This window comes from Microtus pennsylvanicus, chromosome 10 (assembly GCF_037038515.1).
Source record: "Microtus pennsylvanicus isolate mMicPen1 chromosome 10, mMicPen1.hap1, whole genome shotgun sequence".
Taxonomy (NCBI): Eukaryota; Metazoa; Chordata; class Mammalia; order Rodentia; family Cricetidae; genus Microtus; species Microtus pennsylvanicus.
Genome location: NC_134588.1, coordinates 79,392,795 through 79,418,376, shown reverse-complemented (window position 1 = coordinate 79,418,376; position 25,582 = coordinate 79,392,795). Strand labels below are relative to the sequence as shown.

The window sequence follows — 25,582 nt, the reverse complement described above, 5'->3', positions numbered from 1 at the left end:
GGGGACCAGGCTGGAAGAGGCGGGGGCGGATGAGACTTACCGGGTGGGCCGGACCAGGCCACTTCCTCCCTTTGTTGTCCCCATGTTTTCTTTTCTTTCTGACTTGAAGACCACATCACCAGCAAATTTGGGAGTCTGGTTCAACTGGCAAGGCTGAACCTCAGTGGAGCCAGCTACGCCTGCCCGTCGTCATGATCCTGACACTGATGCTGGGCCTTGGGGGGTACCTGAGCTGGGGACTTCTGGGGGCCTGGGCACAAGACCTTGGTACCAGGTTCTCTGATCCCAAAAGGCTCAGGGTACCTGCGGGCTGGAAAACAGAGACTGCCGATACCAGCAGAGACCCCATCGGACGGTAAGGAGATCCTGGCCATGGCAGAGGGCAGGGGGTGATAGCTGAGTCCCAGACACATGTTTGTGGAATGGGCTGATATATGACTAACTGGTGCTAGTTTTCTGGATCCAGTACTTCAGGGCCCAGCCTGAGGATGCCAGGGTGGTCCCTGTTTGACCCTTATCAGGGACTTCCACTGGGTCTCCCACTATCAGCTACCAGCATAGAACTCAGAGGGACTGATGTTCTAGATGCTTCCTGCTGATGAGGGCTACTCTTTGAAGGAACTCAGCTCTGAAAGCTGAGCCCCAACAAGGCAGCTACCCCTAGGGGAGGCATTTGGAGCTGAGTACCCAAGGTACCAGGCCAGGACTGAGCAGTGAGTGAAGGACTCCTGAAACCCCTGAGCTCGTGGAGGCAGGGGCTCCTAGGGCAACTCCGTGAGGCCTCCCGGATGGACAGGATACCCCAGACATGGTTTTCCAACATCCTCATTACACTTCAAGGTACCTGGACTCTGGCTCTGTCCCTCGTCCCTCAGGGTTTGCAGTCTCATGACTGGACATGTCCAAGGCAGAATGCAGGTGGCCCTTCCTGGGCCAGCCTCCGAGGTGCGGCTTTTCAAGTATTATTTCTATTGCGTTTCCCAACAGCCTTCCTCACAGTGACTGACTGTCCTGTCCAGGTCACAGCCTAGGAGAGCCAGATCTTCACTTTTCATATCCAGCTCTCTGAGTGGAACCCTGCGACCTGTCAGGCTGGGCAGCCAGCTCACACCCATCCTTAGCCCCCCCCCCCCCCAAGGGACTGCTATACGGTTCCCAGACAAATCTGCCCGGGCCAGGTTCCCATCCGTTTCTGACACTCCCAGGGGAATATCTGTTGGGCACTTTCTGGAAAGCAGTCTTAGCCAGAAAGAAGCCTCAGAGTGACAGGAAGCATGCGCTGACTAGGGTGGAGGGGGTGAGTCTGGTGGTGTAGAGGAAGAGGTCTATCCCCAGTTCTACTACAGGCTCTGGAGCACAGGTGACTGTCGATGGAGGCAGTCCTACCACCCACCTCTGACCTCAGGACGGGACCAAGCCTCTCTTACCCCAGCAGTAGGTCCCAGGAGGCAAGTTCCTCCTCCCATTGTGAAGGGAAGGATGGAGGAGCAGGAGGGGTCAGGAGGTGGTCCTTGTTCTTATAATCTCCAGGGAGTGGAGAGGGTCTGCTTGCTCCTTAGTTCTTGAGAGCAGAGGCCCCTCCATCTTCCCTGGATGCTGTTGCACTAGGCTCTAGTGACTAGAGGGTTTGTTCTGCTTCTGATCCCGGGAATGCCCAGGTCAGCCAGGCTAGGACTTCTGCCTACTGGGGTTTCCTTTTCGCATCCCCAGAAGCTTGAACCCCGCAGTTCAAGCCCAAGTTATTGAAGTATCCGGAGAGCCTGGTGGGAAAGGAAGGAAATGCTGCTTCCTGGGCTGATGGCTTCCCAGGTTCCTGTGACAGGAGGCAGAAGTGTCGCTCGGATCCTTGAAGAGCAGGGGCAGGGGAGGGGGAGTACTCCATCAGTCATGAGGGTGGGGGATGGGGCAGCGCAGCGTCAGACTTAGACCTCCCGCTCTCTGTGTGGCCCTCCAGTTTCCAGACACCTGGTATCAGGCAGACCCTGGACTCACAGGGATCAGAGCCTTTGGAAGAACAGTGAAACAAAACAAGTTTAGAGCCTCCACACCCTGTGTCCCCAGACTGCCAGGTCCCAGAAGGACATGGTTAACTGCTTCCTAAGCCCCTGGGGAACCTGAAGGGGCAGGGCCAAGGAACTAGCAAGGAACACCTTTGGATGTCACAGGGAAGAGGTTCCTCCTAGTTTCTTGGTTTGGGTGTGTATGTAGCATGTGGGCTCTTCAGACCCAAGTCAGCTGCCCTAGAGACTGGGTCTGTGGTAGGGGCCACGACGACTCCGGGAGAGGGTGCCCATCTTCTATGTTGTTGTGACAGCTCAGAATGGTGAGGATGCCACTTAGGGCCTCAGATCTCATAAGAGTTGGGAGCCAGGTCTTCCCTGTCCTGATCCGCTCCCACGCAGGGTGAGGGTATAGTGTTACTCCCAGGAGCAGGCTCCTCCTAAGGAAAGGAACACTTGGGACTTCTGTAGCTTGTAGCTCAAGAATCAGAGCTGTTCAGCATGTCACTAGGGGTCACACAGCAGCAAAATGGAGTCAGCACTGTGCCCTTGTACCTGTCCCCACTTCTGGACACAGGGTTCCACAGGGAAGAGCTCCACAGGCCAGGACTGAGGCATCTTAGGCTTATCCTCAGGGAGTCCCAGGTCCAGGCTGACTATGGGTTTCCCTGCCAAGATATACCACCACTCCATCTCTCCCCATCCGGGGACAAAGCCCCAGGAAGGAGGATGAGTTTCCTGGGATGGTCACACCGACAGCTGGATTCAGGCCTCTGAGAGCAAGGTTGCCCGAAAGGACACCGTCAAGCCAGAAAGAACCTGTAGAGATGGGCTCCTTGGTTAGCGAAGACACATTCTTGTGAAGGCAGCCACCGCAGCTGAGGCGCTTCCATTATGCAGAAAGCACCAGCCCCTCCCCTCAACAGCCTCTGTCAGCCTTCCCCACAACCCCTCTCTTCGTCTCTCGGTCTCCAGGGATGCGGCTTCTGCACATTTCCAGGAGTGGGAGGACTCAAGGTCACCAGAGTCCAGGAAGGAAAGGGGAGGGGAGCTTCAGGTTCCCAGCTCCCACTCAGGCTCAGCATCCCATGTGGTTTGTGCCACACAGGGTTGGGACCGACCCCTACATTCACTCTTGACTGGCACCCGATCCTCAATACACCTTCCTTGGGAGATGAGGGTGCCCAGCAGGGATCCTCATAGCAGGCTACAAAAGAAGGAGCAGGCCTGAGGCAGAGGGCAGCGAGAACAATGGGGCACTTCAGCATGTCGAGCCTGGGGCACATGTGCTGAGGGCCTCCCAGGAGCTGCCAAGAGCCATAGGAAACCAAAGCAAAGGTTAGGAATTTTCCCAGGCCTCGAGGCCGACTGCCTGTGCTGTGCCAAGCGGGGAGCTGCCAAGGGGGGAGCGAGCCAGCGGCGGCGGCGGGGTGGCAGCGCAGAAGAGAAAGTTCCCGGGCAGGAAGGGTGGGCAGCATGACTTTCAGTTCAGGAGGGAGAACTGGAAAGTCCCATCACTTCGGCAGGCTGGACCAGGCCAAGCCTCACCATCCCAAACCCCCCACCCCGCCCCGGCCCCCGGCACAGGCCTTCTGGGCTCTAGGAGCGAGCTTAAGGTGTATGAGGTGGGGCTTGTTTACATTGGTTCTCAGGCTTTCTGGACTGGATATTCCATTATTGTTAGAGTGTGGCGTGGGCCCTGTACATCCCAGGACGCTCACTGACCCAGATGTTCTCGTTCTCTCTCTCTCTCTCTCTCTCTCTCTCTCTCTCTCTCTCTCTCTCTCTCTCTCTCTCTCTCTTCCCCTCTCCCTCTCCTCTCCGTCTCTCTCTTCCTCTCACCCTCTTCCTCTCTTCCTCTCTGTCTCTGTCTGTCTCTCTCTCTGCCCCCCACCACCACCCCGGCTCCCCAGCACTGGGATTACAAGTGCATTCGGCCATGCCTGACTTTTTGTGGGTGTAGACGATCCAGTCTCAGGCTCTTGTGCTTGCAGAGACAAGTGCTTTGCCAGCGAGCCATTTCCCTAGCCCTCGTCATGAATTTTTCAGACATTCGATTTATGGAGTTGATCTTACTCACACCCTATTACCCTCTCCTCTTCTCCTCCCTCATCCCAGGCTGCTACTTCCTCCTCCTCCTCTTCCTCTTCTTCCTCCTCCTCCTCCCCCTTCCCCTCCTCCCCCTTGTCTGGCTTCTACTTTCAGGTGCTTTTTGCTTTTAAGCCCAGATTCTGCGAAGGAGAATACACAGGAGATACTTGTTTTTCTGAGTGTGGCTGACTTTCCTTAATGTGATGATCTCTAGTTCTTTTAATTTTCCTGCAAATGCCATTATTTCAATCCTTCGATGACTGAATATATATTTCACACACATATATACCATATATAAATATATATACTATACATACACCATGCTCTTTTTTTTTTTTTTTTTGATTTTCGAGACAGGGTTTCTCTGTAGTTTTTGGTGCCTGTCCTGGAACTAGCTCTTGTAGACCAGGCTGGCCTCGAACTCACAAAGATCCACCTGCCTCTGCCTCCCGAGTGCTGGGATTAAAGGCGTGCGCCACCACCGCCCGGCTACACCATGCTCTTTATCCATTTATCTGCTGAGAGATCCATTCTAACTCCACATGTCGACTGCTGCAAGCAACCTGGTTAGCAGGATGTGTTGGTATCTCCGTCTGCTGGTGTATATCCCTTTCAGTATACACCCTGAGACTAGAGCTGGGTCGTATGGTAGTCACATATATTTTGTTTTAGTTTTAGGATTTAACTATTTTTGTTTATTTTTCTACATTTTATGTTAATTAAAAATATACAACAAAATTCTGTTGTACCCCATAAACACAAAGTATTTTCTGCTATATAAAAAGATAGAAAAATTTTAAATTATAATAAAAATGTTACGTGCATGGGTGTTTTGCCTGCATGTTTGACTGTGTACCATGTGTGTGCTTAGTGTCCGAGGAGGCCAGAAGAGGGCGCTGGGTGCCCTGGACTTGAAGTTACAGACAGTTGTGAGCCACCACTTAAGTCCTGGGAATTTAACAGGGGTCCTCTGGAAGAACAGCCAATGCCCTTAACAATGGAACCATCTCTCCAGCCCGCTTGTTTTCCTGTTTTTGTCTGTTATTTTTCTTAAACAAGGTTACTCTGTATATCCCTAGCTATCCTGGAACTCTGGGGAGGCCACTTGTTCATTCCGGGCTGCCCAGACTCGAAATAATCACACAGAAATCTGTAGTAATTGCAATATTGTTTGGCCAATAGCTTAGGCATATTGCTAGCTAGCTCTTACATCTAGAATTAACCCATTTCCATTATTTTATATTTTCTCATGAGGATTGTGACCTACCGGCAAGGTTACAACTCTCAGCTTGTGTCTTTCCCCTCTGGCTGCTCCAAGGCATCTCACTGACTCCGCCTTCTTTCTCAGTTTTCCCCACCTAGTTCTATTCTGCCCTGCTATAGGCCCAATGCAGTTTCTTTATTAATTAATGGTAATAAAACATATTCATAGCATACCACAACATACCATAGAATCCCACACCAACTATGGCCTGGCTATCCTGTTTATTTTTGAGACAGGGTCTCCATGTAGCTCAAGCTAGTTCATCTTGGCTTCAAACCTCTGATCCTCCTTCCTCCTGCCTCCCAGGCACTGGGATTATAGGCCTGTATCACCAGGACCAGCTTCTGTAGTATTTAGTGTTTGGGGGGTCATCTAGATTGATATCCATTTTGCACTAGCTTGTATTCTCACCAACAGTGCAACTTGAGGACACCATCCCTCACTCCCACCTCCAAATCTGAGTCCGCATTCCTATGTTTCATTTTGTTTTGTTTTGACGCAGGGTCTCTGGTAGCCCACTCTAGCTTCAAACTCCCTGTTGTAGCTGAGGATGACCTTGAACACTGAACTTTCTGCCTTGCCTCCTGCCTCTACCTACCAGGTTCTTAAATATTCTAGGTGCTGTCCTAGAACTCGCTGTGTAGCCGAAGGTGCCCTTGAACTTCAGATCCTCCTGCCTCTACCTCCTGAGGGCTGTGCCACCATTCCTGGTTTTATGTGGTGCTGGTACGGAACTCACTCAGAACTCCATGCGTGCTAGCAAGCGTTCTCCCAACTTTTCTACATCCTTCCTTTGTGTGTGTTTGCATGTGTTCATATGTGTGCATGTGTGTGCACACACTTGTACATTTCATGCATGTGGAGGCCCTAGGTCAACATCAAGAGTCTTCCTCAATTGCTCAATTCAAGGGTCTTTTCTTGACTTCCTGTTCACCAGTTAGACCAGATTAGTTGGGCAGCAGCCCCGGAAATCCTCTGCCTCCCCAGAGCTGGATTTCAGGTGCGAACAACTGTGTCTGGCTTTTCACGTGGGTCCTGGGGAACCAAATTCAGTTCACCATGCTTATGTGGCAAGTATTCTACCAACAACCCCCAAGCCCCTGCTTTTTTTTTCTTTTTCCAATCTTGCTATGTAGCCAAGTTGCCCAGAAACTTGAAATCTTCCTTCTCAGTTCCCCAAGTACTGGGATTATAGGTATGTACCATCAAGCCTCCCTCGAGTTCATTTATTTTGTTAAAGTTTCATTTTTTTTTTAAATAAACACACTCCTATGCAGGGGCCAGAAAACAATGGCCAGTGGGCCACGATTTTTGATTAAATAAAGTTTTATTGGCGCACAGCTGGGTTCACTTATTGACATATCTTTAGAGACTGCTTTCGTGTTATGACGGAAGTAGCTGTGACAGTGTCCATCCTGACTGGAAAGCCTAGATTCGGGGCAAGATTCAAGGGCATGTGGCCTGAACATCTGCATGCCGAGCTCAGCCCTGGGGCCCTACAAGAACTCCAAAGGGCATACACTGGGCACATTCCAGCTTCTTAAAATTCTTAATAATTGTTGAACAAATAGCTCAACTTTTCATTCCGCCCTGTGCAGTTAGTCCTATGTAAAATATTTACCATCTGTCTTTTTAGAGAGGAAGCTGCTGGCCACTTGCTCGACTTTGCCTCTCTGTGATCGGATACCAATCGAAAGCAATCTGGGTGTTTATTCGGGTGCAATAAGAGAAGGCTCGTTTGGCCGACAGGTTGCAGCCCTGTATTAAAGAATAAATTTGCCTTTCCCGTGAAAAGATGAGAGGAAAGCTACGGGAACTAAGCCTTGAGGAAACTGCTTCGTGCCCCCTTGCTTGGTCAGCTACCTTTCTTATACACCCCAGGTCCACCTGCCTAGGGATGACCCCACCCACAGTGGGCTGGGCCCTCGGATAGCAATTAGCCACAGGCCCGTCCGGTCTAGGCAGTACCTCAATGGAGGTTTCCAATCCCCAGGTCACTCTAGGTCATCTCACGTCACAGCTTACACTATGTATGATGCTTCTGGATTGAAGTCAGTCAGTTCTACAAGGTTTGCGGAAACCATGAAAAGCCCCAGCCCCCTTTTGTCCCTCAAAGTATTGACTTTTAACTCACTAGGCAATTCTTCTGTCATTGATCTCTGTGTTTCTGAATTACGTACTTAACACTGCTACTTCTTTGGAAGTACTATTGCCTGCGAGTCAGCTCTTTTCCCCACACCACACAAAGGTAAACACCTGCACACACGCGTACACACACGCACACAAACACACACACACACACACACACACACACACACACACCTTGCCATTCTCCCAATCTTCAGAGTATTTCTAATCAAGTGACTGTAACCTCTATATGGTTATAGTCATGAAATTAACTATGAATCATTTTTTTCCTTTGCATGCTTTTAGTTTTCCCTGGATTAAAACTTCTTTCTCCTCCGCTTGGTTTTTGTTTTTGTTTAAAAGCTCATCTTCTCAACCACTGGTCTACATATTCTCTTAGCACTCATATCAGAGGTCAACTAACTGTATTTTCAACCAGAACTGCCTTGCAGGCTGCTCTATGAGCCACTGCATTGCTCCACCAACTGTCCTGAGGGCCGTGCCTGCAAGTATGTTTTCTGTGCATCGTGTGTGTGTCTTGTCCCTGCAGAGGCCAGAAAGCGTTGGGTCCCCTGGAACTGGAGTTACAGATGGTTGTGAACTGCCATGTGGATGCTGGGAATTGAACCCAGGTCCTCTGGAAAAGCAGCCAGCTCTCTTAAACACTGAGCCATCTCTCAAAAGATGAAGTCAACATCATCCTGCCTCAAACTCCCAAGTGTTGGCATTATAAGCATTCTCTTGCACTGGTGGATTTCCTGGATCCTCGTGACATTCAGTTCTAGGCTGTGCCTTGGAATGACCCAGAGAGTTCTAGAATGCTGATGCTCTTGCCCAGACTTGGGGGGGTCTTCTGAAACTGGTCTGGGGTTGGGCTTAGAGAACGTTATTATACTGATGCTGGGGGTTCACTCTCTGGCAGGCTCAGCACCTACGCTATAATCAAGATGCACCTTCAACCCACAAGGGACCTTGGCTTTTAAAAGCCACCGATGGTTTCTATGTCCAGGCAAGGTTTTGAACCACATTGTTAGTGATCTACTGCTAAGAGGTACAAGAGAGACAGCAGGCTAGAAACCTAATACATACGATTTGTTTGTTTGTTTGTGAGACTTCACACTGTTGCTCAGGCTGACCTTGAACTCCGAGCTCAAGCAATTCTCCCTGTCTGGGATGCTAAGTAGATGACCTGGATATAACTTGCTGTGTTTGAAAATGTGTCCATTCTGTATTCTTCTGTTGACTGATACATAATATGTGTACAGGATTCTAGGTTGGCAATTATTTTCTGCCAATATTGTTAATATACTTCTCATCACTGTGTTTCTAAACCAGGGAATGTTGACAAGAGATTCAAGGTCACTGTGTGTGTGTGTTTGTGTGTGTGTGTGTGTTTGTGTGTGTGTGTGTGTGTCGGTCTGTCTGTCTGTCTCCCTTCCTCCCTCCACACATACAATTACAGGCAATTAGGCAAACACACATACAGATTATTAGGCAATTCTTTTGTCATTGATCTCTGTAATATATACTACTTATTGTTTATTTTTGAGATAGAGGTCATGGGAAGCAGAGAGAGGTTAGAAGCAGAGAAGCAATATCACAGAGGCCCTCTCGTCCCAGGGTCCAGAAAGAAGTCTCTCTCTCTCTCTCTTTCTCTCCTCTCTTCTTTCTCAGTGTATGTGTGTTGATTTTTCTTTCTATAAGAATGTAGAGGGCTGGAGAGATGGCTCAGTGGTTAAGAGCATTGCCTGCTTTCCCAAAGGTCCTGAGTTAAATTCCCAGCAACCACATGGTGGCTCACAACCATCTGTAATGAGGTCTGGTGCCCTCTTCTGGCCTGCAGACATACATGCAGAAAGAATATTGTATACATAATAAATAAATATTTTTAAAAAAAGAATGTAGATATAACCATCTTGTTCCCAGAGTTCTAAAATTTCTCAGTGGTGAGCTTTGATGTGGGCTTATTTCTATCTTATTGCAGGTTCTTGGTGGGTCTTTTGCATTGAAAACTCAAGACTTTTTATGTCTGGAACACACATACCACACAAACACACACCACACAGAGACACACCACATACAGACACACTGAAATACACCACACATACAGACACACACCACACGCAAACATACACATGCAAACACACCACACACACACACCACATACAGACACATACTGAAACACACCACACATACAGACACACATCACACACAAACATACACACGCAAACACACACACACACACACACACACCACATACAGACACATACTGAAACACACCACACATACAGACACACACCACACACAAACATACACAGGCAAACACACCACACACACACACACACACCACATACAGACACATACTGAAACACACCACACATACAGACACACACCATACGCAAACATACACATGCAAACACACACACACACACACACACACACACACACACACACACACAGCCTTCTTCCCTTCGCTGTCATCCACGTCATCTGGAAGTTGGGCCTGGGACTGATGCTCCCCCTCTCTTCTCTCATTTTTCATCTCCTCTTGCTCTTTCTGTCTTGTTATTTGCTTGCTTTTGTTGTTATTTGTCTTTTTACTTGTGTGCACGAGTGTTTTGTCTGCTCACACATTTGTGATGGATACTGTGAATGGATACTGGGTGCCCATGGAGGTCAGAAGGCCTGGAGTTAAAGATGTCTGTGAGCCCACAGGTGGGTACTGGGAACTGAACCTGGGTTCTCTGCCAGAGCAAGAGCTCGTAAACCACCGAGTGCCATCTCTCCAGCTTGTTTTGGTTTCGTTTTTTTTTTTTAACAGGGTCTCATATAGCTCAGGCTGCCTGGTGCTCACTATGTAGGTGGCCTTGAAATCCTGATCCTCCGGCTTCCACCCCCTGATGGCTGGGATGACAGGCCTGTGCCACCAAACCTGTTTTTACACGGTATTGGGAATCTAGCCCAGAACTTCCTGTCTGCCTCTGGGCTGTTGTCCCCAGCCTGGTTCTGTTTTGGTTCTTGTTTTTATTTTCATGTCTAATGGAGTCTTTTCATTTTCAAGTGTTCTCTTTGTTCTCCGAATACCCTGCCAACGCCTTGTACCGCCCCACCCCAAAGTAGTCCCTGTCTTGTTTCTTCCACGTAGCAACTTCTCTTATCCTATGTGGAAACACTGGATAAATTTGTGGGCGGGATTTCTCCGCGCAGTCGGCATTCTCTCCAAATGGAACCCTCCCTCTCCCATTTGTCCGTTTTGACTTCGGGCTCATCTTTTTTTTGTTGTTGTTGTTGTTCTTTTTGGTACTGAGGATGTACTTAGGGCCTTGTATATGCCAGGCACATGCTCTGATACCAAGCTGTACCTTGGCTCAGCTTCCTTCTTCTGTGACAGAGTTTTCTCAGGTTCATCCTCAGATGGCCAGTCATGTCACAGCTTTCCAAGCTGTTCTGGTACAGGAGTCTCCGCTGGACAGTTCACTGGGAGGCTCTCCTGATGTCACCATCTTCAGGTCTCTTTTGCTGAGACTAGGTAGTTTTTCTGGCAAGATTTTCTAGCCTGCTGTCCAGAAGGTGAAGGCTGCCTGTCAGGCTTCTAGGAACCTGGTGGGAGAGCAGGCCATTGTGGTGGGGTGGATAAGTGTGAGCGGCTTGGGTGCAGTGGGGCGTGTATGTGTCTCAGGATCACAATGGGTGTGGCCATACAATGGCCATTAAGTCCTTCCTTCTACCACCACCCCCTCAACTTTAATGGTGCCTAATGGTCCCAGGGCAAAGGACAGCTTCAGAAAGTAAAATTCCAATACCAACAAGCAGAGTCCCTGAGCATTGCTCTCTGATGACCGCCGGACATGGCCACTTCCTCCATGTCCCCATCACCTGGTCTGAGATGCCCCCTTTTCTCCTCTAGACCCTAAGGTCTCTACTCTAGACCATCCATGTCTTACTGACTCCCATTCTCCCTGGATCCTGGAACCGGAGAGCCTCTGTGATTTCCCTGCTTCCCTGCTTTTCTGCTTCCCGTGGCCTCAAGACGTGGCTCAGTTCTTCCTCTGGTATCCCTATGAAGGTTTCTACTTCCCTTGCCTCTGTCTGTAGCCCCTTCCGACATCCACAGCCCTATCCAAACCCCCAGCTCCTTGTCTGACTCACCCTTTAGACACAGCCCTGTAATCAGACCTTTTATAGGTCTTAACCACACCTCTTCTTCTGAGGTTGCCTGTTCTCCTTGGGACCCTTCAGGGAAAATCTGTATGTCCATGGTCTCGCCAGTGCCAGTGCCAGTACCTGGCACCCAGGATGTACTGAATTGCATGGGGCAGCAGAGGCCATTGCCACTTGCATCTCCAGAGAGCTTTGTTCGGGTAGCTAACTATGAGGGGACGGTGCATTGAACCCCAGGGAGCCAGCCTTCGGGAGTGAGCATGCTCCCCATCCCCAGAGCCTCTACAGTGCATACAAGCAAAGGGTAACAATGGAGAGGCAGCCTCCCAAGGGCTGAGTATACTGGATGCGACCCCAACTTCTCTGCAGGATCATTAAGTGGAGACCTTCCCAGAGAGGAGGCTGTTCCACCCAGTCACCTTCCTTCCCCAGTAAACGCTAGAAAGCCCCTTGTCCAGTAGGCAGGGTCAGGGAGTAGGTACAGGCATGTTCTGGTGAGAAAAGATGGGAGAAGAACTGGGCAGTTGCCAGGATAGGGCGCAAAGTAGTTCCAGAGCCCACCCAGAAAGGGGCGTCACCACCGCTAACTGTAGTGGTGTGTCACTCGAGGTCACAAGCCAGAAACTGCAGGTTCAGAGTGAGAGCCCCACAGCTCGCTGGCAGCTGTGTTAGACTGGGGGACCTCTTGGCCTCGCTCTACCTACCCTGGGGAGGCTTTGGGAAGACAATGCCTCAGGGGCTCTTTTGAGTGGCTTTGCAGAGCCTGGGGATTAAGACAAGAGCTCCCTTCCCTGGCATTCAATGGTTTCCAGAATCCCAGAACTGGACAGGGCAAGAGGCAGGGTGGGGTATCCCTAGACATTGGCGGGGCACTGGGAGGCGGGGCAAGCCTCACAAAACTCTCCTATGGCTTCTTTTCCAGGAACTGGTGTCCTTACCAGAAGTCTAGACTGGTCACCTTTGTAGCTGCTTGCCAAACAGAGAAATTCCTGGTGCATTCACAGCAGCCATGTCCACAGGGGGCTCCTGACTGCCAGAGAGCCAAAGCCATGTGAGTGGGGTGGACAGGTCACTTTCTAGACCCAGTGGGCTGGCCAGAGGTGCTGAGCCCCTCCTTTCTTCCTCAGGTACCGAGTGGCCCAGAAGCCAGTGTACCGCGTCCAACAGAAGGTGCTGGTCTCTGTGGCCTGGAGATGCTGCCCAGGCTTCCGGGGTCCAGACTGCGAGGACTATGGTAGGGCTCCCCAAAGTCCTCCTTAACCCCTGCTCCCAGAAATCATACTTTTCTTCTGACTTCTGGACTCAATACACCATGCTTCTCTCTGCAGATCCCACAGCAAACCCTGAGCCCACGGAGCCAAGTGGTGAACTCCCGGGGACTTGGGACCAGCTGGATGGCTTTGAACTTGGTACGTTGCTTTCCTGGAATAATAGAGCTCGTGGGTCTACTTCTTCCTCCTCTGACAGGAAGTACCGAACTTTACCCTTGAAAGAATCAGCATGTGTTTCCTTGCGGTTCTGCACTGTTCTCTGGGAACAGGCTCCCAGGGTCCTCAGCTACTATCTGGGACTGATACCTGTCCCCTTTCCTAACCCCACTTTTCTTGGAAAGCTGGCTTTGCCAGGTTCCTTTCTTACCCCTTGACCTACGAAAGCTCCTAGGCGTGGAGGAAGCGTTTTCCACACTCTTGCACATTGCCCCCTCTCCCAACTCCAGGACCTGGTCTCAGCCTTAAACACAAAAGAGTCTCCCTTTATGAATTGATCTCAAGGGTGGGATGGGCGATGCATGTCCTTATATGATCAGCTATCTTTTAGTCAGAGCTGCGGGGAATGACATGGTGGCTAATAGCGGAGAGATATGTGTTGACTGATCAGTCACGCTTGCTGTGGGTGTGGGAGCAAAGGTAATGGCTTAGAGAGCTGCATTTGTCCTTCTGAAGCTAATGGCTTCTAAGCTCTAGCTCCAGGGGGGCCAACATATTCGCTTGCTCTGAGTTCCAAGTCTTTTCTTGACTGTATTGTCTGCCCAGGCCTGGTGAGTTCGCCTTAAACATGTCTGATATGTTTTCAGGCCACCCTGTTACAGAGTTCAATGAGATTAAGGAGCCACAGGGACAACGGGAACACCTTCTTCAAAATCTCCAGAACGATGCCCAGTTGGTAGAAGATGGCATCCCAGGCCCTTGGGAGGCCCTGGCCAGCAACCTCACTGCTGAGACGACAGAAACCAATCAAACAGAATTCGGTGAGTAGCAGCCCACAAGAAGGCACAGACTGCAGAGGCCCTACTCTCCCTGCCTGGGAAGGGGTGTCTGCTGCCACAGACGTGTGTGAAACATGGTATCTATTGCAGAGTTTTCTGGAAGGCTGTCAGAGCAGCCCCTGCAGCCCCTGCAGACCCTGCAGCCCCTGCAGCCCCATGTCGATGCGTTCCTGCAAGCCCACGTCAATCCCATCTGGAAGAGGTTCAGTGAGAGCTTGCATAGCCTCTCCCAGGCTATCAGGAACTTGTCTCTCGAGGTGAAGGCCAATCGCCAGGCTGTCAAGACGGTTCAGGAGGACACGGTGACCAGGGCTGACCTCCAGGAGCTTGGTGCCAAGTTTGATGCCAAGGTCCAGGAGAATAACCAGAGAGTGGGCCAGCTGTGGCAGGATGTGGAGGAACAGCTGCATGCCCAGCGCCGTTCGCTGCACCATGCCCTCTCCGAGGTCCAAACTGAGATGAGCACCAAGTTGAAGCAGCTTGTCAAGGCTCAGGAACTCCCAGGGGCCAATGGCAGCCTGGTGGTGGCGGCATCCGCTGCAGCGGCAGCGAGGCCAGAGCCGGAGAGCCTGCAGGCCAGGCTGGGCCAGCTGCAGAGAAACATCTCTGCTCTGCACAGGATCATGGATCAGAGGGAGGAGGCGCTGCAGGGCACCCTCAAGAACATGGACAGTGTCCTGAGCCGGCACGTGGATGAAATCAAGGAACTGTACTCTGAATCAGATGAGACCTTCGATCAGATCAGCAAGGTCGAACGGCAGGTGGAGGAGCTGCTGGTGAACCACACGGGGCTCCGAGAGCTGCGGGTGATCTTGATGGAAAAGTCCCTCATCATGGAAGAGAACAAAGTGGAGCTGGAGGAGCAACTATTGGAGCTAAACCTCACTCTGCAACATCTGCAGGTGGGCCATGCAGACCTCATCAAGTATGTCAAAGACTGCAACTGCCAGAGGCTCAACTCTGACGTGGACGTCATCCGGGAGGGCCAAAGGGACGCCATGCGCACCCTGGAAGAGACCCAGGTGAGCCTGGATGAGCAGCACCAGCTAGACGATTCTTCTTTACGGTCGTTGCAAAGCACGGTGGATGCCATGTCCTCAGCGATGGACGAGCACAAAGGAGAGAGCGAGCGGGCACGGGCCGAGAGGGCCAGGATGCGAAGCCAGCTGCGGGCGCTGGAGCACGCGGTGGAAGCGCTGAAGACTGTGGCGAACCAGACCCGCAGAGAGATGCGCCAGCTGCATAGCTCCTTTGCAGCCCTTTTGGAGGATGCACTGCGGCATCAGGCGGTGCTGACCGCCCTCTTTGGGGAAGAGACAATGGAGGAGATGTCGGAGGAAGCGCCCCGCCCTCTGCCCCTGAATTATGATCAGATCCGCCTCGCCCTGCGGGATGCCGCCAGTGGGCTGCAGGAACAGGCGTTTGGCTGGAATGCCTTGGCCACTCGAGTGGAGGTCTTGGAGCAGGCCGTGGAGCAGCACCCACAGTTGGCAGAACAACTGGAACCCAGCCACGATTCTGGGACAGGGGAGGAAGCCACCGCTTTGGCGAACCTGGAGCAGGAGATTCAACGCCTAAACTCTGATGTCAAGCAGGTTGGGCGATGCTGTGAGGTCTCCTGGGCTGCCTCCCTCAACGGATCCCTTGAAGACCTACACAGCATGGTTTCTGACACCCGATACAGCCTGAGACAGCACCAGCAGCTCTTCCACGGCCTTTTCCAGAACTTCCAAGAGCTGGTGGCAAACAACATTAGCCTAGACCTGGGTAAGCTGCATGCCATGCTAAGTAAGAAAGAGAAGAGGCAGCAGAAGGGCCTGGGAGCCTCCCGGAAGAGGGAGAAGAAGCAAGTGGTGATATTGGCAGATGCACATGCCAAAGGGATGGAGAAAGGTGTTCTGGACTCAGAGCTCTGGGAAGCAGGTGAGTGCGGGGGCCCGGAAACTGACTGTGTGTATCTAGGACACAGTTATTTGCCTACCCAGCAGCTCCCTTCTCCTGGGGGAGGCAGAGGCACAGGGTGCAAGAAGGCAGGATGATGGTTGGTTACCGCTACTCAGGGGGCTACCTACCTTTCCCTTCTCTTCAGGGCTATGGGTCTCTTTGTTCGTTTGAGACAGGGTTTCTCTGTGTAGCCCTGACTGCCCTGGAACTTGGCTGGCCTCCAACTCACAGAGATTGGCCTGCCTCTGCCTCCTGAGTGCTGGGATCAAAGGTGTGAGCCACCACACCAAGTGGCCATGAGCCTCTGAAGCTCCCTGGAGTACAGGGAGGTGTAAGTCTCAAAAATCAGTTGTAGTTCCGGAGCCCATGAGTTGGCAGAGGCCCTAGCCATGAGCAGAGTAGGGTGTCTCAACTCCTCACCCTCACCCCAGTCCCTTGTCTTGCATAAGTTCACCCCTGTACTCTAGGGAGGGTGGATTGGGGCAGGGATCATCTATAATGGCAGCATCCCACAAGTGGTGAATACAGGAACCGGCCTTATACTCAGAAGGAAGGGACATTTTTTGTTTGTTTGTTTGTTTGTTTGTTTGAGACAGGGTTTCTCTTGTAGCTTTGGAGCCTGTCCTGGAACTCCCTCTGTAGATGAGACTGGCCTCAAACTCACAGAGATCTGCCTGCCTCTGCCTTCTGAGTGCTGGGATTCTACCGGGTGGAAGGAGCTTTCTTAGTAAAAGCAGTAGGAATATCCTGCGGCGTCGCTTCACTGTGGTGACTCAGCCTTAGCTGCTTTATCAGCACATCTTACTTGAAACTGAGGCTCCAGCCCAGGAAATGACCTCACCCAAGCAGCTAGCAGCCCTGAGAGGCCGGCTCTCAGGTGCAGGAAGCACACAGAAGACCCCTGAGGGGCCGCCTACACTGCAGCGTTGTTGCAACACCTGAGGGCTTCCTCTCCCCAAAGCAAGCGGGAACCTGGGCATTTCCCCCAGCAATCGCCAGCATTTCCAGAGAGCCGCATGCGCTTGCACTAACTCCTCCATCTCTCTTTCGCTTGAGAGCGGTACAAGCCCCAACATGCCTATGACTTTCACCACTTGCTTGATAGGCTTAGGAGTCTGTGTACTCCGGCAGTATTTTTTCTTTAACTTCGGAGAATGTTTTCCCCCTTTAAAAGCCCTAGCTGGGCGGTGGTGGCACACACCTTTAATCCCAGCACTCGGGAGGCAGAGGCAGGTGGATCTCTGTGAGTTCAAGACCAGCCTGGTCTACAAGAGCTAGTTCCAGGACAGGCTCCAAAACCACAGAGAAACCCTGTCTCGAAAAAACCAAAAAAAAAAAAAAAAGCCCTGTTATTGCAAGAAGGCCATAGAGCTTGCATTTGCGCCCCACAGGCACAAACCCTCAGTTTGCACAGCCCTTCCATCTTCTGAAGCCCACTGGGTCTCCCACTGTGGGGGACTCCCCGATGTAGGCAGGTTGAAAGAAGAACCAGGAGCTCCACCTGCTGGATGCTTCAGGGACTGAAACACCAGCCCTCAACAGTCCCTGCGGCACAATCAGGAAGGGTATTCATAAACAATTCCCCTAACGTCTTCCAGACGTAGAGAGAAGCAAAATCTTGTCATCCTAAGGCTATTTCTGGATTTGGAGGCAAAGAGACGGATTGTAGTCTGAGACTTCAGTCACTAACTGTTTTGCCAATTTCTTTTACGTCTTGGTTCTGTTTTCTGAGAAACGGGAGGGCTTACACGGAGGTTGGGGGAGGAACTCCCAAGAGGACCCTGCTAGGGTGGTCTCACTTCCTGGACTCCAGTAAGGTCCTTTGTCCCATCCGCTGGCCAGCAGTTCATCTGAACTTCCTAAACAGGAGGGGTAGCAGGCACCCTTCCTCTTGCACAAGGTAACAAGGGGTTACCCTGCCTCTAATTTCAGCAGGATTGCCCTTTTGCAAGTGAGGAAGACAGGAGAGCACCCCAAACCAAGAAGGCCCAAGCTCTGCTCTCTGCTTGTGTGGTCTGGATCATCAAACTGTCCCTTTAAAACTTCACTTTCCCCATAAGCCACGCTAGGGCTCTGTGCAGCGTTTTTGAAACCATTAACGCTATCAACCAGGGCTGGAGAGATCGCTCAGCAGTTAAGGGAACTGACTGCTCCTCCAGAGGACCTGGGCTCAATTCCCAGCACCTACATGGCAGCTGACAACCATCTCTAACTTCAGTTCCAGGGGACCTGGTAACCTTTTCTGGCCTCTGTGGACACCACCCATGCACATGGTACAGACATGAATACAAACAAAATGCCTGAACACATAAAACAATAATAATTGGGCTGGAGAGATGGCTCGAAGGTTAAGAGCTCTGGCTGTTCTTCTAGAGATCCTGAGTTCAATTCCCAGTAAACTACAGGGTGGCTCACAACCATCTGTAATGAGATCTGGTGCCCTCTTCTGGTGTGCAGGCAGACATGCAGGCTTAACACTATATACATAATAAATCTTTAAAAAATAAAATAATTACAATTTAGATGAATAGCCAGATGGGGTCCCCTTGCTCAAGAAAAGGTCTTACTCTGTAGCTCAGATTGACTTAAAAATCAAGATTTTACTGCCTCAGTCTCCTATGTTACAATTACAGGTGTAGACTACACGTTAGAATTATAGATATGGACTATCATGTTAGAATTACAGGTGTGGACTATCATGTTAGAATTACAGGTGTGGACTACCATGTTAACAGGACAGGTGTGGACTATCATGTTAGAATTATAGATACGGACTATCATGTTAGAATTACAGGTGTGGACTATCATGTTAGAATTACAGGTGTGGACTACCATGTTAGAATTACAGGTGTGGACTACCATGTTAGAATTACAGGTGTGGACTACCATGTTAGAATTACAGGTGTGGACTACCATGTTAGAATTACAGGTGTGGACTACCATGTTAGAATTACAGGTGTGGACTACATGTTAGAATTACAGGTGTGGACTACCATGTTAGAATTACAGGTGTGGACTACATGTTAGAATTACAGGTGTGGACTACCATGTTAGAATTATAGATATGGACTACCATGTTAGAATTACAGGTGTGGACTACCATGTTAGAATTACAGGTGTGGACTATCATGTTAGAATTACAGGTGTGGACTATCATGTTAGAATTACAGGTGTGGACTACCATGTTAGAATTACAGGTGTGGACTACATGTTAGAATTACAGGTGTGGACTACCATGTTAGAATTACAGGTGTGGACTACATGTTAGAATTACAGGTGTGGACTACCATGTTAGAATTACAGGTGTGGACTATCATGTTAGAATTACAGGTGTGGACTATCATGTTAGAATTACAGGTGTGGACTACCATGTTAGAATTACAGGTGTGGACTACATGTTAGAATTACAGGTGTGGACTACCATGTTAGAATTATAGATACGGACTATCATGTTAGAATTACAGGTGTGGACTACATGTTAGAATTACAGGTGTGGACTACCATGTTAGAATTACAGGTGTGGACTACATGTTAGAATTACAGGTGTGGACTACATGTTAGAATTACAGGTGTGGACTACATGTTAGAATTACAGGTGTGGACTATCATGTTAGAATTACAGGTGTGGACTATCATGTTAGAATTACAGGTGTGGACTACCATGTTAGAATTATAGATACGGACTACTATGTTAGAATTACAGGTGTAGACTACATGTTAGAATTACAGGTGTGGACTACCATGCCTTGCTTGAAGGGGTTTCTTCTTCATTTTTTTTATGCTCTTGTGCCCTCGTCTGGTAAGAACCTCCATTCCCGCTCCTGACTATCTCCCAGTGTTAACGTTATTTTGAAGATAATACTCTCTTCCACAGATATCTCAAGATTCCCAGCAGGTATGTGCTAGGGGTATGACTTAGTAATAGAGCATTGTCTAGCATGTGTGAGGTCCTGTGTTCCGTCTCTGGCCTGATTTGGAACACAGGAAGGATCCTTGGCAGGTAGCACACACCTGGGCGTTGGATGCCCCGGTTTCTAGCACAGCCCACCAAAGTGTGAGCCTTGGGTAGCCAAAGACTCCTCTCTAGATAGATGAAAGGATGGGATCAAAGGAGAAAGTGCTTTTTTTTAATCAGCCGGTCTCCCCTTCTCCCCCACTCTGAAATCACATTGTCTGAGACAGACACCTTCAGGAATGTTGAAGGTGTCTAGAGATAGTGTCCTGCTTGTAGTGCGGTTAAGGTGAAGAAGGCAGAGTTTGCGAGAGAATGGATAACTCACTGAGTGTTTTCTTTTCTCAGGCTCCCCTGTGGCCTTCTATGCCACTTCTTCAGAGGCAGCAACCGCCCTGCAGATGGTGAAGTTTAGCACCACTTCCATCAATGTGGGCAGCAGCTACTTCCCCGAACACGGATACTTCCGAGCCCCACAACGTGGTGTCTACTTGTTTGCAGTGAGCATTACATTTGGCCCAGGCCCAGGCACGGGGCAGCTGGTGTTTGAAGGTCATCACCGGGTTCCAGTCCACAGCACAGAACCGAGGGGTGGGAGCACAGCTACTACTTTTGCTATGTCAGAGATGCAAAAGGGCGAGAGGGTGTGGTTTGAGTTGATCCAAGGGTCAATAACAAAGGGGAGCCAACCACACACTGCATTTGGGGGCTTCCTGGTGTTCAAGACCTGAACCCTGGGTTCAGCTCGCTTGCATCAGACATGGTAAACTTGCCTGCTGTCCGTAGACTGGAGAACACGTAGAGGTCTAGCTCTTCCCTGGGTACCTGCAAAGGTCCTGCCGTAGGCAGCATGTATCTTCTTTTGGACACACAGGCTGGGGGAGGCCAAGAATGCTGCTCCCTGGACTATACCTGGAGCGGGAGCTGGGCTTCTCATGCCTTCCCCCAATGGCATGGCTTATCTTGGCTCTAAGCCATTCCCTCAATTCCGCAACTTTGTTTTGTTGGTATTTTTCTCCTTGTGTGGTTGGAAATTTCTGTACAATATTTAAATCTTTTCCTCTTCCCTGTGTCAGAAAGTCATTGTTTCACAGAAAGAATGTTTACAGGGAAGGTGACAGGCCAGGCGTAGCTCATTGTGTTTGGCCCTGGATTCTTTTTCTAATACCTCAAAAAAACTTGAAGGAAAAAAAAGGATTTTTTTTTTTCCTTTCTGAAATTGGAAACAAGTCTCCAATGACTACAGGAAACTAGTTAAAACCAGCCTTTCTGGTCGCAGAAGGGAGCTAATGGTTGCTTCAACCAACTGTGGGAAATGAAATTAGTTATCTCTTGGCTGGGAATGCAGCTTGACCTGGATTCAGTCCCCAGCACTCTATAAAACAGGCATGGTGGTTACACACCTGTGATTTCAGGTCATGGAAGAGGCAGGAGCATCAGAAGCTCAGGGCCATCCTCACATTTGTGACAGTTCAAGGCTATCTTGGGGTAGAAGTGACCCTGTCTCAAAACAACAAAAGGAGTAAGGAGTTAAATTTTGTTGTTGTTGTTGTTTTTGGTTTTTCGAGACAGGGTTTCTCTGTAGCTTTGGTGCCTGTCTGGGAACTAGCTCTTGTAGATCCGCCTGCCTCTATTAAAGGCGTGGGCCACCACCGCCCGGATGTTTTTGTTTTTTTGACACAACGTTTCTCTGTAGCTTTGGAGCCTGGCCTGGAACTTGTTCAGTAGACCAGGCTGGCCTTGAACTCACAGAGCCACGTGTGCCACCTCCACCCGGCTTTTTTATTTGTGTATTTAATTTTAATTTCAAGTCTTTTCCTCCCTGCTTCACTCAGTGTAGAGGCCAAAAGACATCAACCAAGGACAACACTTGGTATGGCCTTTGCCCCTTTCATTCTCCCACTGTCCACAGCCTCCCCAGCATCTCTCAGGGGGAAGGAGGGAAACTAACCTCCCCTGGTAACGGACCAATTTTCTAATAAAGTGATGCCCTCCAAAGCGTACTGCCTGCTTACTGCTGGAGAGGGAAACATTTGGTGAAGCACTTGGGGTTCAGGACAACAAAATGAAACTAGGGCAACCCTGTCTCATCATTCTAGGCACACCCAGTTTATTCTTCATCTGTCTAGAGGCCTCCTCACTAGGTAGTGACAGTCATTGAACAGGACAGCACAGACTGGCAGTGTTTTCTGCAGCACCCATATGTGGCTTACAAGTCTCTAGACCCCTACAATAGGCTCAAGAGAGCAGCCACACAGCCATAAGAGAATAAAGCAGGCTTTCGGTAGAGCTCAGTTGATTCTGAACATCCTCTCTCTGCATTAATGGGATTTGACTTGGTAACGGGTTGCCAGCTCTTCTCATTGCTTGCCGGCATCAATTCAAATAATTGACCCTCATCAGAATTAACTTACTGCTAAGCTTTGTGCTCAGGTATCAGTGTTAGATGAACAGTGATTCACGCTACTCTGTTGCTGATGGTTTGACCGTGGGCTAAACCACAATTCTAAACACGAACCTATCAGTCTCAAGATGGTTATGCTAACTCTCATCTAGGGTTCCCAAACTCTGTGATCTTGGCCGTATCTCTGAATCTCACTCCGCTCAGTGCAGCTCTCAGGTTATCGAGGACTATTCCTAAGCCAGGGCATGTGTAGCTGGGCCTGGGGTGCCATGTGTGTGGCAGGTCACCCTTGTGCTCAGCAGACCAGGCAGTCTTGTGCCCCATGTTGCTGTCACTGGCCAGTCCCTTTGGAGGGCTAAATTGGGATATTAAGGCAATGCAGTCTCAGCCCTGAAGACTTCCATTCCGAGTTCTGGCATATGATACACAGTGTGAATCGGTCCCCCTCCCCCGAAGGGAACAAATAAAAACACAGTGGGTCATCGTCCACCACCCCTGGAGGAGGCAGCTGCTAGAGTGAGAAATGATGGTTCTCTTCAGCATGGGTGCTTACTATGCACTGAAACATAGATTACATTGGACAATGCCTTCACATCAAGTTTAAGCCATATTTTCTGTTTAGACAGTTCTATGATTAGGACCCCAAATCAGAAAAAATGTTATGTATGTGTGAACACAAACACACTTGTGTAAGTGGGTGTGATGTATGTGTGCATGTGGGTGTGTACATGTGTGTGGATGCTCATAGAGGCCAGAGGTTGACACTGGGTATTCTTCGTCACTCCATACTTTTTTTTTTTTTTTGATTTTTTTGAGACAAAGTTTCTCTGTGTATCTCTGGCTGTCCTGGAACTCACTCTACAGACCAGGCTAGCCTCAAACTCAGAGATCCCCTTGTCTCAGACTCCGTAAGTGCTGGGATTAAAGTTGTGGTCCACCATGGCCTGGCTGTACCTTAACTTTTGAGGCGGGGTCTCTAACTGAACCTGGAGATCATTGGTTTGGCTAGGCCGCCTGGCCAAAGAGCTCCTCCTGCCTGTGTCCCCACCCCGGGGGCCAGGATCATAGATACACAATGTACCCGGCCTTTTACATAGGTGCCTGGGGGAGCCAAATCTAGTTCCTCATGCTTGCAAGGCAGGCACTTTACCAATTGGGCCACCTTCCCAGCACCAGGTCAGTAAGAACTACAATTTTTTTTTTTTGATAGAGTCTCATCTGTTTGAGATAGCTGCTGCTGGATGGGAACTTTCCCAGTGCTCTGCAGGGAGACACGGGACTGACTCGGCAGCTTAAAGTCCCTGAAGCCCCTGAAATAGCTATGAAAAAGCACCAGAGCTGCACCAAGATGGCTTAGTGATTCTTTGAAGATAGCAACATGGAATCCTAACCCCAAATATTAGCATTGCTAGAGAGCCTCAAGCTTAAACTGCCCCAAATACTTGGGAGTTCTGGAGCAGAACTATTCAGCCAGCCCTAAGCCCAATACTGGACAGCTGCTGACCCTCTGGAGGCAAAGAGCTGAACCACAGGCTACCTTATATAGTCTGGGCTAGATACACAACACCTTTTACTTGAGGATACAGTCTAAGAGGTGTTCAGAAGTGTGTGGCATCCTAGGAGAGCCCTTGGTTAGCATGCACGAGACTTTGGGTGATGAGAGTGGCATTATTAAAGGCTCCCTCTCCTATTTTATGACTCATCTGTCAAAAGCATGAAAGCTCTTCACCTGGCTTTAGCCTGAATTTTCCATCCTTGATCAGGAAAACTCCAGTGACAGAATTCTCTGGAATTCTGGTTTAAAACAAAAAGGTGTGGAGGAAAGCCAGAATCATTTGGAGCAGACAAGATGAGGATTGTTTTTGATTTTTCTTTCTAACTGGTCCTGTCCCATCACCTGCCCTTACTGGGAAGCTGAGGCACTCAGGGAGATGAGGACAGGTTAATGCAATGATGAACAACTCTACCCCTTGTCAAACATCTGTGGAAAAGTACAGTCGTGCACAAGACCCCAAACTTCACAAACTGAAGATCAGGGAACATGGAACATCTTTAGAAACAACGAGGGAAGTTGTTTTTCCTAAAAATCTGTGTTGCCTCCTCATATGTGGCAGGCAAGTGTTCTATCACTGAATCCCATCAGCTGCCCCGGAAAGTGGAAACATAAACCAGGCTCATTGCCATTCAGGGCTTAATTCTGAATCCATCAACCGTGGTGAAATGGCTGGCCCTATACTGGAGCTTAGAACCTCCAATGTATCAAGCAAGAAGTGTTCAAAATAGGAAAGGCATGTGTCAAGTAGACTCAATGGCCCAATGGGATATAACCCAAGAAACAGGAGCCTAGGAGTCCATACTGAAAAGCTATATAAGGAAAGTGCTTCCTCACGCCACAATGTCAATGGAAACCGAATCGAATAATGATGGCACCAGAAAATCTCCTTGCAGCCGGGTGGTGGCACTGCATGCATTTAATCCCAGTACTCGGGAGGCAGAGGCAGGCATTTCTCTTTGAGTTCGAGGCCAGCCTGGTCTACAGAGTGAGTTCCAGAACAGGCTCCAAAGCTACAGAGAAACCCTGTCTTGGAATACAAAATAAAACAAAACAACAAAAAAAGAGAAAGAGCCGGGCAGTGGTGGCGCACACCTTTAATCCCAGCACTCGGGAGGCAGAGGCAGGCGGATCTTTGTAAGCCAGTCAGGTCTACAAGAGCTAGTTCAAGGACAGGCTCCAAAGCTACAGAGAAACCCTGTCTTGAAAAACCTAATAAATAAATTAAATAAATAAACAAACAAACAAACAAAAAGAAAAGCAACTACTTATACACAAGTACTATGTAGTCCAAAGCATCCCCCTTAATGCACTCAATACAAACAGAAGGGCAACTTTACAGAAACAAGCTATCATGATGTTCTGTTAGTTTTGTTAACTTGACACAAGTTAGCCAAATGAGAAGAGGGACTCTCAATTGGGAACATGCCTAAAAATTGCCTATAGGCAAGTCTGTGGTGATCTTCTAGGAGGGCCCAGCTCACTGGAGGCAATGCCACCCCGGAAATGTGGTCCTGGATAGTATTAAAACAAACAACAGGCTGAACAAGCCATGAGGAGCAAGCCAGCAAGCTGTACTTCTCCATGATCTCTGCTTCAGTTCCTGCCTCCAGGTTCGTGCTGACTTCTTTCAGTGATGGGCTGTCATATAAGTGTAAGCTAAATAAACTCCTTCTTCCCCAAGTTACTTTTGGTCTTAATACTTTATCACAGCCGCAGAAACCCTGACCCACACAGGAAACAAGTGGCTGGCACTGACGTTAATGACGCACTGACGCCAGAGAATCTCGCTGGGATGCACGGATGGCACGTGCAGATGTG

The 25,582-nt window shown here is 49.6% G+C and overlaps 1 protein-coding gene across 1 annotated transcript; it reads left to right on the top strand.

The window, feature by feature from the left end:
• The first annotated feature begins 97 nt into the window (after window positions 1–97).
• On the top strand, window positions 98–21,803 carry Mmrn2 (multimerin 2). Its single transcript, XM_075988716.1, has 7 exons — window positions 98–355; window positions 12,566–12,694; window positions 12,771–12,877; window positions 12,972–13,052; window positions 13,718–13,891; window positions 14,000–15,832; window positions 20,154–21,803. The coding sequence occupies exons 1-7, from the start codon at window positions 192–194 to the stop codon at window positions 20,534–20,536; spliced, it is 2,871 nt and encodes a 956-aa protein (XP_075844831.1). The 5' UTR covers window positions 98–191; the 3' UTR covers window positions 20,537–21,803.
• Window positions 21,804–25,582: the final 3,779 nt, after the last annotated feature.

Excerpts from the sequence above, each read along its gene's own strand:
- Mmrn2 (XM_075988716.1), top strand. The coding sequence starts at position 192 with ATGATCCTGACACTGATGCTGGGCCTTGGGGGGTACCTGAGCTGGGGA. Across the intron at positions 12,878-12,971 it reads TCCAGACTGCGAGGACTATG|ATCCCACAGCAAACCCTGAG; the intron begins GTAGGGCTCCCC and ends TTCTCTCTGCAG. Across the intron at positions 13,053-13,717 it reads GCTGGATGGCTTTGAACTTG|GCCACCCTGTTACAGAGTTC; the intron begins GTACGTTGCTTT and ends ATATGTTTTCAG.